This window comes from Loxodonta africana, chromosome 21 (assembly GCF_030014295.1).
Source record: "Loxodonta africana isolate mLoxAfr1 chromosome 21, mLoxAfr1.hap2, whole genome shotgun sequence".
Classification (NCBI taxonomy): Eukaryota; Metazoa; Chordata; class Mammalia; order Proboscidea; family Elephantidae; genus Loxodonta; species Loxodonta africana.
In genome coordinates, this window is record NC_087362.1 from 50,672,831 (window position 1) to 50,685,342 (window position 12,512).

At 55.3% G+C, this 12,512-nt stretch overlaps 1 protein-coding gene across 1 annotated transcript; it reads right to left on the reverse strand.

Annotated features, from left to right (window-relative positions):
* Nucleotides 1-2,496: 2,496 nt before the first annotated feature.
* Nucleotides 2,497-11,082, reverse strand: CA7 (carbonic anhydrase 7). The gene is made up of 7 exons (XM_003417135.3): nucleotides 11,043-11,082; nucleotides 8,155-8,352; nucleotides 5,175-5,293; nucleotides 4,255-4,350; nucleotides 4,087-4,149; nucleotides 3,222-3,377; nucleotides 2,497-2,755 (listed from the first exon to the last, which is right to left on the reverse strand). The coding sequence occupies exons 1-7, from the start codon at nucleotides 11,080-11,082 to the stop codon at nucleotides 2,633-2,635; spliced, it is 795 nt and encodes a 264-aa protein (XP_003417183.1). The 3' UTR covers nucleotides 2,497-2,632.
* Nucleotides 11,083-12,512: the final 1,430 nt, after the last annotated feature.

Genomic DNA, 12,512 nt, shown 5'->3' on the forward strand with positions numbered 1-12,512 from the left:
GGGTTTAGAAACCTTGGTATGAAAAAAGAATGTAAGATATCTCATTAACAATTTTTTGTATTGATGACATGCTGAAATTATACTCTTTTGGATATAATTGGATAAAAACCTTAAAAAAGAAAAAAATTAATTTTACTGGTTTATTTTTACTTTTTTAATGTGGCCGTTCAAAAATTTGAAATGACATACGTGGCTCACATGATGTCATTTCCATTTTAAGAGGGGAAGACGAGCTTCAGGGGGCTTTAGGACGTGTAGTTCAAAGCCCAGGCCCCTCTCCCCAGGCTCAGAGGGGAACCGTAGGGTGGTCATAGAGGTGAGCCAGGGCCAGATACGCAAATGGGGAAGATCCTTGAGGAGTATGGATGGGTGGGCAGGCGTGGCAGCAGGGAAGAGGTGGTTGCTGGTGGCCAGAAGAGAGGGAACAGAGCTTGCAGTCGGAGATAGGGAGCAGGGGATTGGAAGAGGGAGATTTAGGAGGTAGAGTCCCAAAGACAATGTGTGGCTGTCCATAAGGGAGAGTGGAATCTGGGCGTGGCCCTGGGCACACAGTGGGACCTCCCTTGAGGACTGGGAACCCTGGGGGCAGACTGACTAGTCTGGATACACAGAGGCTTTGTGGGTTGGGAGGGGAGTCTTAGGAAGCAGTGAGATGTTGGGGTCTGAGCCCGGGACAGACGCGGAGAGTGGAGAGTCTGTTTTGGGGCATTTTGACTCAAACTACGGGTTGAGACCCAGGGGTTGGAGGGGAGTGGGGTGCAGAGGGAGAGAGGAGGGCCCATTCCTCCCTGTCTTGGGCCCACACCAGAGCAAGCGAGCCCAAGGGAAGGACGAATGGCATAGTGAGTGCCATCTGGAGGTGGTACAATGGCCGTACAATGTTCCCAACCCTGCCAGAGACCTTGGCTAACCGCTACCGGGGATGGTGGCACAGAGGGTCAGCCACCGCAGAGGACCTGGGAAATGGGAGCTGGTTTTATAATTGTCTCCAGGCAGCCAAGAATCCTCACTCCCTAAGTCCTTCCCCTTAATTCATTTTTTAATTTAAAGCTATTTTAAAACTGAAAATGGCCTCTTTATGTTATAATCAAGGCCTCAGATCTGACCCCAAATGGGATGTCTCAGCTGGATCCCGAATACCTCCAGCAACCCCGGCCTCATGGGACCTAGGACTGGGTCCAAATCCTTGCCCAGGGCAAGATTCCCTTCTGGAGGTGATGCTGGACATATTTGGGGCACCCCAGACGAAGCCAACTCTACTTTCTCCCACAGACCCCAGTGAGCAACCCCCCACAGCAGTCAGGGATGGCCCTCGAAGAGACCCAGGCAGGGTGGAGAGCCCAGGCCAGTGACCACAGCATGCCGAGTCTAGGCCCAGGTGGGGAGCACAAGTTCCCCTCAAAGCACCTCCTGGAGAAGATAGGCCCTGGGCCCCAGAATGTTTCCCTTCTCTGGGGTGGGACTCAGGAGGTGGGGTGGCTGTGAGGGGCTCCTTCTGTGGAGAACTTGGCACCAATCCCATGGTTACTGCCACAGCTACTGCTGCAGAGGCCTGGCGGTTGGCCATGGACACCCACCCACTAAAGCCTCAAAAGTAGAACTGCTCCATAGGGTTTTCTTGGCTGTAATATCTACAGAAGCAGATCACCAGGCCCTTCTCTTATGGAGCCTCTAGCCTGGTTCAAACCACCAGTGGTACTCAGGGACCCAGCTGTTCTGGAATATTGAAATTTAATTTCTTCCTCAAACAAGGTAAACAAAACAAAAGCCCAAACTAGTTGCCGTCTAGTTGATTCCAACTCATGGCAACCCCAAACAAGGTAGGCTTCCCCTTTCTTCTGCTTTCACATCCCATTTTATAACCCCCACCTTCACTGTAATGGACTGCTTGGTGCCTATGTCCCTCCCAACATTCTGTCTTGACACATCACTTTGGTTTCCCAATTCTAAGAACAGTGGGAACATACTCGCTCCACCAGTATTTGTCGCATGAAGGAATGAAATTTATTAATTCATACATGGGATGGATTGACATGTGAGTGGCTTTGGTTGCTGGGTAGGGGACAAGGGGAGATACTACATAAGCTGTAGCCAGGCCTGCCCACCGCAGCAGGTGGCTGGAGGGAGAAGGCCATGTCACCTCCAGCAGGTTGGGTGCTGATTTTAATGGCCTGACAGTGAGGTGTGTGCACGGCAGGGGACCTGCAGAAGAGGTAACACTGAGAGGGCAGCTCTGCCCACCTCTAATTATTGCTTGAGTCTTTCTGGCAGTGCCAGCTGCCTGTCCCAGGGAGCACAGGCTTGTCCATCACAGTGTGGGCTTAGGCGGGCTGCTGCTACTGCCAGTGGGGAAAACAAGAGAATGCTCTCAGGGGCCTTTGGGTCTGGGAGAGTGGAGCAGCCCTGGGTCTGGACCCTGCTCAGCTCCTGTTCTTCTTGTCCCCAGAGCAGCTGAAGGGAGCCCCTGACTTGAAGGTCCCATCAAGAAGACTCCATGGTAGGCAAGGAGCAAGCTGGCTTGAGGGGGTCCACAGCACCCCCCAGACAGGGAGCCTCAGATGGTTTGGTGTCTGCTGACATGGAAGCCCTTGGGAAGATGGTGCCCTAATGGCTGGTTGGTCAGGTGGGTAGCTCAGGCCCGGAAGGAGGCCTTGACCACACGGCCCTTTAGTGGCTGTGGTGGCCGGAAGTTGTTCACCATGTGGATCCTCTCATCATCCTCTGAGGTGAAAAGCAGGCTCCGGAACTTCTCCATCTTGAGGAGGCAGAGGAGGATGCTCAGGGCAGAATGGGGCATGCTGGGGTCCTCTCTGACCCCAGATGCATCATCTAGTATACCCTGCCCAAGCCAGCTCTGTCCCTCCCTCCTCTTTCCCCTAAGATTTGTCCCTACTCCTCACTAGTCATGCTCCTCTTTGGGCCCCCAACCTCAGTTACTTACTAAGAGGCCTCTGAATTGGGAGTCTGTTCCACCCAGTTCCAGTTTCAATTGCTTCTAAGACTTATTAGATCCTTCCCAGGACCTAGGGGTCTCCCTTCCTGGCCTGTGCTTAGGTCCTAATGACTAAGAATTAAGTTGCCTGCCAGCCAAGAATCCAAACATTTGTTAGCCATAGTTGTGCGGCCTTGACGGTGGGACCTCAGGCTGTGGTGGGAGAGTTGCACCACTCAGGGTGGCCTGAGTGCAGCTCCTTTCTGCCTGGGGGCCTGGGAGGACCCACCTGCCTCTCAGAGACACTGATGGGCTCCCGGAGCACAATCCAGGTGACGCTCTCACTCAGCGGGGGTGTCGTCAGGGAGCCGGGGTAGGTCCAGTATTGCCGGTTGGTAGGCAGGAGGCACTTGGGGTTGAAGCAGCTGAACTGGGCCTTGGTGCCCTGGGGCAGGGTGGGGGGACCCCCAAATCAGCACAGACCTCCCATCAGGACAGACCAGCAGCTTCCCCACCCATTTCTGTTGGCTGGATTTTGGCCTCTCCTTGGTCCACTGATGCAAATCATGGGCAAATGTTTGTTATCCCAGATACCATCTTCCAGCCTGAGCCAGGCTCCCTCCACTTGCTGGCTTGTATTGTAAAAGTTTCGACTCCTAGAGCTTGCTGGCCTCCATGTCCTCTCCCTTGTCCTCAGCTGCCTGCTCCCTAAGCTCTGGGTTCTGCCTGCCAGCCCGCCATTAATGTGACGAACCAAAAAAAAAAAAAAAAAACCAAACCCAGTGCCGTCGAGTTGATTCCGACTCATAGGACAGAGTAGAACCACTCCATAGAGTTTCCAAGGAGCACCTGGCGGATTTGAACTGCCAACCCTTTGGTTAGCAGCCGTAGCACTTAACCATTATGCCACCAGGGTTTCCACTAATGTGACAAGGTACAATTAATCCTACACCCAGCCAGGCTGCAGGCTGGGCACCTAAGAAGCCACTGACCTAGATGAAGAGGAGTCAGCCGTAGGAGCACTGCAGGTGCTGACCTGCACCCTTCCTCTCAGCAAGGGTTTGCTGCTAGAATGGAGGAGTGGATAGGCCTATTCTGTGATGCTGCTTCTTCCACCCTCCCCACCAGGCTGTTCTCACCTCTCCTGGTCTCACCTTAAACCGGACCATGTAGAGCGCATCTGTTAGGCGGTTCATACTGGGGTGCTCGTCCCCTGTCTGCGAAGGAGAGGGCAATGTGAGCCCAACACTAACTGTGATCTGGAACTGGGGGCAGTGCCAGCCCTCTCACGCCCCTCTTGGTTCCAGGTAGTGACCACTCACCTCCAAGAAGACACCAATCACAGCCAGGCCGTCGGGTGCTGAGGCTGCCTCCCCAAAGGTGCCGTACTTCTTGGCATTCCAATGAACGAGGTGCAGCTACAGGAGCAGCAATGGGCCAAGCCAGTGATCAGCACCTCCAAGGGCAGTGGGGGCTCTGAGTCAGGCTTTCCTCACTCCCACCAGACATCTGGCACCTTTGCACTGGGGTCCTGGGGAGGCCAGGGGAGCCCAGGGGAGGCCAGGGGAGCCCAGGGGAGGCCAGGGGAGCCCAGGGGAACCCAGGGGAACCCAGGGGAGCCCAGGAGATCCACAGTAGGATCCACCCTGCTCTGGGCCCAACCCTTTCCTGAGCCTCAGGGGATTCAGAGGAATCTGGTTCAGGCCCTAACTAGCTGTGAAATAGATAATGGTCATGCTTGGTGGCTCCCCTCTGAGGAAGTGGTGCCTGCAGCTGAATACAAAGAATAAGTAGGGGTTATCAGATGGAGCCCTTGCGGAAAGGCACTCCAGGGAGAAAAGCAAAGGCGAAAGCCTAGAGGTATGAAGGAGCCAGGTGTGGGGAGGGGATTCATCACACGTGAGTCTCTATGGGGAAAGGTCAGAGGGAAGATGAGGCTGGGAAAGGCCAATTCAAATAGGGCCTTGAATATCTGGCTGAGAAATTACTAATGGTGGAGAGTCCTTGAGGGATTGTCAGCAAGGGTGCTGTGGGACTGGATTTCCCTTCAGGAAACTCCTTCCGGCATAAAGACCAGGAGAGCAGTAGGTAGAGTGGGATGAAGGGCCCTCTCTCCCAGGTCCCTGGGTGGTCTCCTCACCCTCCCCAGAACCCCACACCAGGTACCCCTCATGCTCCTGATGGCCCAGTGCCCCACTCCTTCCCCAAGTAGCAGAGGATTCAGGAGGGTGAGGGCCCTTACCTCACTAGGGAATGACTTGCCGTCCACTGTGTGCTCAGAGCCCACGCCGTGCTTCTTGCCCCAGTGGAAGTGGAACTGCTTGAGCCGGTAGGGCCCATCCAGGGGGCCCCCAGTCACCACTGAGGGCAGAAGCGGGGCAGGGTGGCATTGATGTGAGAGGATCCACACGCCCAGCTGGCAGCAGTGCCAGGACCAGGGCGGCAGTTCAGGAGGGGGATAAATTCTTCATTTGGAAAATGTGTTGGGCTGACTTGACTTGGGTCAGTCTCCACTCAGCTGCCTACATTCTTAGTTGGGCCAGGGAAGAAATCTGGGACCCACAGAGAACACCTCTCCATCTGGCTGTCCTTACTCCTGCCCAATTTCCCATGGAGGCTAGGCCTTCACCTTCCAGGTTTCTATCACCACTAACAATAGGCCTTCCGTACTGGGAGCCCTGACCCAGTTCTGGGTACAAAGAATTATCTTGTTTAGTCGTCATAGTAGCCCAAAAGGACAGAACCTCTTTAACCTCAGGTAGCATAGTAGTTAAGAGCAGCTTGGCTGCCAACCAAAAGGTCATCAGTTCGAATCCATCAGCCTCTCCTTGGAAATTTTATGTGGCAATTCTACTCTGTCCTACAGGGTTGCTATAAGTTGGAATCGACTCAACGGCAATGGGTTTTTTTTTTTTTTTTTTAAATAAAGGAGAAAACTGAGGCACAGAGAGAGCAAGGTATCTGCCCAAGGTCGCATAGCAAGGCATTGAGCTAGGATATAAGCCTGTGTCCGCTGAGTGCAAAGCCCAAGTCCCTAATCACTAGGAAGCACTGCCTCTACCAGAATGTTGGAACAAATGGAATGGAGAGGAATAAATGGGGCCCCCAGGACAGTGTTACCCCAGAGGAAGAGGCTGTAGGGGTCCCACTCTCCTGGCCAGGCCCAGGTCCCTCCAGTGTCCTCCCACCTACCAATGACCTCTTCAGGGGGACTCCTGCTTATACTAGTTTTGTGGCTTTCCCACCCCAATTTCCAGTGAGCTGGGGCCATGCACAGGGCCTCCTGGGACTGATTTTATTTCCAGTTGAAAGGGATCTGGCAGTAAGGGCACCCCAGTTGGGCCTGAATGTGAGCCTCTGGATCAGGTGACAGCCCCAGGCTCAGAGTTCCACTGGGCCCCTCTACCATGGGTGACCAGGGCAGGGCCTCATTCCTTGTGAGCCCCTTGAGGAGGAGGACAGGGCAGCCCAGAGGCCCTCTTTGCTGCCCTGCCTTATCTGAGAAGCAGTGCCTGTCTAGGTAACAAAGGAAGTCTGGGGGTTGTGGCCCTGGGCAGGGCCCCAATCAGGCCACCCCATCCTGGGGAGGCAGGACCACCTGGGCCTGGAGGGGAAGCTCCCTGATATAGCATGAGGGAGCTTGCCCCTCTGAGCATACCCTACCGGGACCCCATAGTGAGGTCTGCCTGAGAGGGAACTCCCTCTTGGACCCTTGAGCCCAGCTCCCTCAGCCTCTGCCCTCTGTCCTGACCACAGGACTTGCTGTCATTCACTGTGCACTCACTGTGTCTCCAGCACTCTGCTTGCGTTAACCCATTTAACCCCCACAGCAACCCTGAGGGGGGCCACATTGTTATCCCTACTGGACAGATGTGGGACTGAGGCCGGAGTAGGTGGGTATCCTGCCTGAGTCCACACAGCCAGTGAATGGCGGAGCCCTAATTTTCTCACCTCTGAGCCTCTTTCCACTGGCTCCTTGCCCCATCAGGCCTGGGCATTCTGGATTGTTCCAGGCTGGATAATTAATGGTGTAGAGGCACGTCCCTTGGCCCTGCCCCCAACACAGTTGCCCTCACTGAGCTAATGATACCTGAGTTGAGCACTCAGTGCCCATTCAGTGTTAGAAGGGACAGCCATCTGAAAACCGATCCTTCATAAGCCATCATGTAGGGTTATCTAGGATGCCAGGTCCTATCCTCAAAGCTCTGGATGAGAGGCTTTTCTTAGAATTCAGTACCAGGAAATGTTTTGTCTCTCTCCTGAGGACCTGTTGGACTTCCTCCCTCTTGCAGCAGAACTAGAACTGATCCTCTTTCCTTTTTTTCCTAGCCTACTAGGGAACTCAGGGCTAAGTGATTAAGATTACCTTCATCATTAAAGTTCTGGCTTCCCCTTTTCTCTGCCTTTGGATTTCCTATTTGAAACTTAATTTCTTTCAGTGTGTATTTGGTATTTACACAAGAAGTTGTAGCATGTTCCCTCCTCTCCCCGTTCCACCCCCGAAAGATTCGGTCATAAGGACAAAATCCCTTCATAAGGATCACTCCTGAGGCCTCTGCTCAAGAATTTATCATGTAAGAACCTGGACTCTAATCCCAGCGCAAAGAGGCCTCCGAAAAAGCTATTGTGAGTTCCCCCTGGCCTCTCTCTGAACCAACCTAGTTGGGACCTTGAGGTTGTGTGTGGGTTGGGCAGAGAGAATTTTGGAGCCGGACCAGGCTGGTCCTGACACTTCCCAGCTCCTTAAGCCTTCACTTGCCCATCTGAGAAGTGGATTTTTCAGAGGAAAAAATGAGCTGCCTGAGACCTTAGCCAGAGACCTGGCACTCAGGCCATTTCTTTCACTCCCTGCTGGGCCTGGCCATATTGCACAGACAGGAGGGTTTAGCCTTTGGCTGCATGGGTCAGTGATGGGGCAGTGAGCAAAAACAAACCCAACCTAAAGCACTAAATGGAAGAAAAGGTAGGCAATCAGTATTTCTTGAGCATCTGCTGTATGCCAAACATCATTTCACTTTTTCATTTTTCCTCTCCATGACCCTAGAGACTGGGTCTTATTGCTCCCATTCTATGGATACGGAGACTGAGGCTCAGCCCAAGACTTCACAGCTGGTAAGAGGGAAGCCCCCCCTTTCCCACCACAGCATGCTGTGCCTCCTGAGCTGTTCAACCAAGGTTAGGATGGGGGGGTGGTATGCCAGGTCCTGGCAGGGGACACTCACCAGTGCGGTCATCGCTGTCATTGAAGTCCACTTGGACAGAGTGGCCATTGTTGGTGATACTGAGGGACGTGCAGGCCTCGTAGGAAAGCTCCAGTGGCTGCAGGCTGGGTGAGTACACAGCCTGGCTTGACACGATGTTGATGGGTGACTGGCGGTCGCCCTGGGCAATGGGATACAGCTTGTGCCACTGTGAGGGGCCTGCAGGTGGGGGGTTGGAGGGCTCAGGCCAGCTCAGATCTCCGAACTGCAGGCTGAGGGCACACACAGGGGCTGGTCTCCCTGGCATCGTTTCAGAGGGGAGCCCTGCTTTGGGGCTGTGCAGCCTGGAGCTCCAATCCCAGCGCTGCCACCTCCCCTCTCAGCCTCCATTTTCTTTTTCTTATTTTATTGTGCTTTAGGTGGAAGTTTACAGCTCAAGTTAATTTCTCATACTGCTTTGTGACATTGATTGCAGTCCCTACTATGTGACAGCACACTTCCCCTTTTCACTCCAGGTTCCCTGTGTCCATTTATCCAGTTCTTGTCCCTTCTTGCCTTCTTGTCTTGCTTTTCGGCAGGAGTTGCTCACCGGCATTTCCTTGTCTGTGAAATGGTCTCATTAAAACTCACCTCCCAGGGCTCTTAGTGAGCCCAGACAGGCAATGCATGGAAGGGAGCATAACACAGCTACAAGCTCAGGAGTGGTGATGGGTAGTGAGTCCCCCCAACGTCCAACACACACTCAGGGAGGCGCCCAGTCCTCTGAGGTACCTGGCCTCTTCCTGCACCCGGAGAGCTTTAGTGTTGGTGTTTGGGATAATAATAACAAAAGCTCACGTCAGCCTAGCTTTCACTCTGTCACACGCATTTGTTCACTGACTTCTCACAACCACCCTGTGAAGCAGAAACTACCATGATAACCATTTCACAGATGAGGGAACTGAGGGCCCTGTATGCACACATGTGGGTGCGCAAATGCACACTTAAGCATTGGTGTAAACACACAGCATGTGCATGTACTGCCCCCAGGTGCCCTCCCCAGGCACATGCTTACAGGTCCAGAGAGATCCCTGTATGGGAGCACATGGGTGCACAGTGACCTGGGCTCGCCAGGCCCAGCAACACGCATGTGCACAAACACACACAGCCCTGCCGACCGCATTTGGCACATGCATATGCACCCTCACACGCAAACACCCCTGTTGCAAACCCAGGTCTGCATGAAGGGCCCATAGCAAAATACATGCCCGTGCACACCCACACCTGCACACCCACGCCCACGGGCACCCACCACCTGCCTCCCAGAGGCTCCATCTGCAGCTGAGAGGCTCCGCATCTCCCTGGGGAACATCCTGAGATGCAGCCTATTTTTAGAGTCACTGCCGGCTGGTGCTTCTCCCCCTTTTTGGCTTCTTAAGTTTTCCTGGGAAAACAGCAGCAGGTGCCGACAGAGCAGTGTCCCCAATGGATGACTCAGAATCGCGGCCCAGCCCCACTGGGTTATTTTTGAAGCCCTGTGAGCACGACCACATGCCAGCACCTCTGTCCTCTGTCCTTCCTTTCCTCATTGCCCCTAGACTGAGCCACTCAGGTTGGCTGGGGCAGGGCCATGCAGGACACTGGATGTTCAGAGCTTGTGGGCAGGACTAGCAAGGACAGCTGGAGTTGAGGACTCCAGGGACAGCACCTGGAAGCTGGCTCAGAGCTGTGCATGCAAGTGCAGGGGGAGGCGGGATGATCTTCTATGGGCTCTGTCAACCTGCTTTTTCTTTGCCTCTCTCCATCTCTGTGCCTCTCTGTTGCCATTCTCTGAATGCCTTTTTCCTCTTTCCAGCTCCTGCATGCCCTGAAGATCTGGAGTTTCCTCCCTCAAATATGCTCCTGTGTTCCTGGGGCCCCAGAAGGGGCCAGAGTCTCCATAGCACCTCACTGATTCCCTATGGCCCATTGCAAACTACTAACCCCCCAGACTTCAGCCCAACCATCCCCCCTCAGAGTAACTGCCTTTTTTTCAGAGAAAGAGGGCTGGGGATGCTTCTCCCCCTAGCACTTTCTCTTCTTCCCACCCCCACCTGTACTGCCTGGGTTTCCAGGATCCTCCTGTAAGCCTGGATCTTGGGTCCTTCGGGGAATGAGGGAAAATGCCCCAGGACTGGGCCCTCCCCAACTCTCCCTGCCCTACTTGGTGAGAAATAGCCCCCAAATGGAGTTGACCTGCCCTAGACCCACACTCAAGTCATCTGGCTCTCACCTTCTGCCTCTTCTGTCTTCCACTGCACCCTAAGGAAACTGAGGTAGGATCAAGACTAGGAGGCCCGTGTGGCCCACAGGTTCTCACGGCTCCCACCCGGACGTACTCAGACACCCTGCTCTGAGTGATCACTCACACACATGCATGCGCCCCCAACTGCCCCATGCCCTCATGACACAACAAGGTGCTCGGACACTTCCGCGGGGCAACTCTCTCCCGGGGACAACGAGCCCTTGACCACGCGGAGACCAGCTTCCCCGAGGTCCCCACTACATGCGGTGCGCGCTCCCCGCACAGACACCGGCGCACAGCGTTCCGCCCTAGCCGCCGGGGAACACCTCCACCTCGGGTGAGTGAGCGCGAGGGTCGGAGCGAGCTCGGCAGTCAGGGGCTGCGCGTAGGAGGCGGCAGGACGCGCTCAGCCTCCTGGTCGCTCGCTCGCGGCAGTCCAACCGGGGCGCCGAGCGGACTTTACGCCAAGCACAGGGGAGCCAGTGCTTGAGCCGGCTGGGTGGGCCGCGCTCCCAAGGCTGGACTGGAGGGGGGGGGGGTCCCAGTCCGGCCGGAGGTGGGGTCCTGCGGGTCCAGTATCCTCAGCTGGAAGTGAGGATCTGGGGCAAGATCTAGAGGGTTGGGGTGGGCTAGGGTCTGCGCCTACCGTCGTCCTGGCCGTAGCCCCAGCCGTGGTGGCCGGTCATGCCGTTCCCGTCCCCGCAGCAGTGCACCTGTCCGCTCGGCTCTCGGTTCCGCTCGCTTGGACTGCGACTCCGGCCCGGCTTGCAGCGCAGAGCAGCCTCTTAAAGCGGCGGCGGGCGGGAGGAGCAGTTTCCAGGGGACCCGCCCCCCCACCCCACCAACGGGGCGAGAGAAGCCTGCCTTGCCCCACCCCCGCCGCCGTCCGGGCGTTGAGTCGGGAGCCTTCGAGATGGGGGGTCAGGGGGAGATAAGCCTCTCCCCCCACACCACCCACCTGGCGATGACTCTCCCTTCTTTGCTCAGCAAGTGGATGGGCGCTGAGACATGAGTCTCTGCCTCGTGCTGTGGTCTGGCACCGTTCCTCCATGCCCCCTCCCCTTCCCAGGGTTGTCCCAGAGCCTTGAATTCCGCCACCTGGGACCTGGGCTCTAAACCCTAATGGCACTGACCACCAATGACCAGAGCTGGAGCTTTCCCTGTGTGCCAGGCAGGTGCTGGGCCTTCCTCTCGTTTAACCCTCTCAGCTACCCTACAACGTTAGGTACTCCAGACCTTCCTGGGGCCCAGAGAGATGAAGTTCTCTGTCCAAGGTCATCCAGCAAGGCAGTGAAGGATTCACACCCAGTCTGTCTCATCCAAACACTGCACTCTTTACCATTTCCCCTTGAGTCTCAGGGCAAGGGGGTCCAATGAGTGTGGGGGGTCTGGGAGCCCTGGCATAGAGGCATTCCGTCAGGACTAGTGGGGGAGAGTGAGAGCAATCTAAACCTCTTACCCAGGTGGAAGCAGGGCCCCCAAAGGGGAAGTGGGGGCAGGTGACATCAACCAGTGGGTATGGGAACAGACACCAACTGACTTGCCCACAGAACCAGGTTTGAGGCCTGCCGCCCACTCCCCTCTCATTGTCTCCAGTGTTATCATCAGGGACTCTGCCTATTCCTTTACAGACCACCATTTGTCCTTCTTCTCCTTGATGCTGTATGACCTTCAGCACATCTGCAGGCAGCTCAAGCCCTCCACCCTGCACTCCATATCGGTGCCTGCCTTGGCCCAGCATTTTCCCACCAGCGAGTCCTGGTCCTTGTTGCGCCCTCTACCTGGGACTTCCTCTGCTTTCCACCCACTGGCTCCAGCCAGCCCAATCTGATTCATCTTAGGATGTCGCCCTGTGCCAAGGGCAGGGCTTGTCTTTGGCTAGGCTTTAGCAGGCTGTTTTTTGAAGACAGGTGGGTGGATGGGTGGACAGACATAGGATCCCACCTGGGACCCTGTACCCAGCAAGAGTAGAAGGGATGGTCAGTCAGGCCCTGCATGTGATTGACTTTGTCAAGGAGTCTGGCATCCCATCTGCCTGGCTGCCCCACATCTCTGTGCCTGTCTCTATCTCCCTCTCCCAGGCCCTGAACTCCAGAGCCCCAGATAGAGTTGTGCA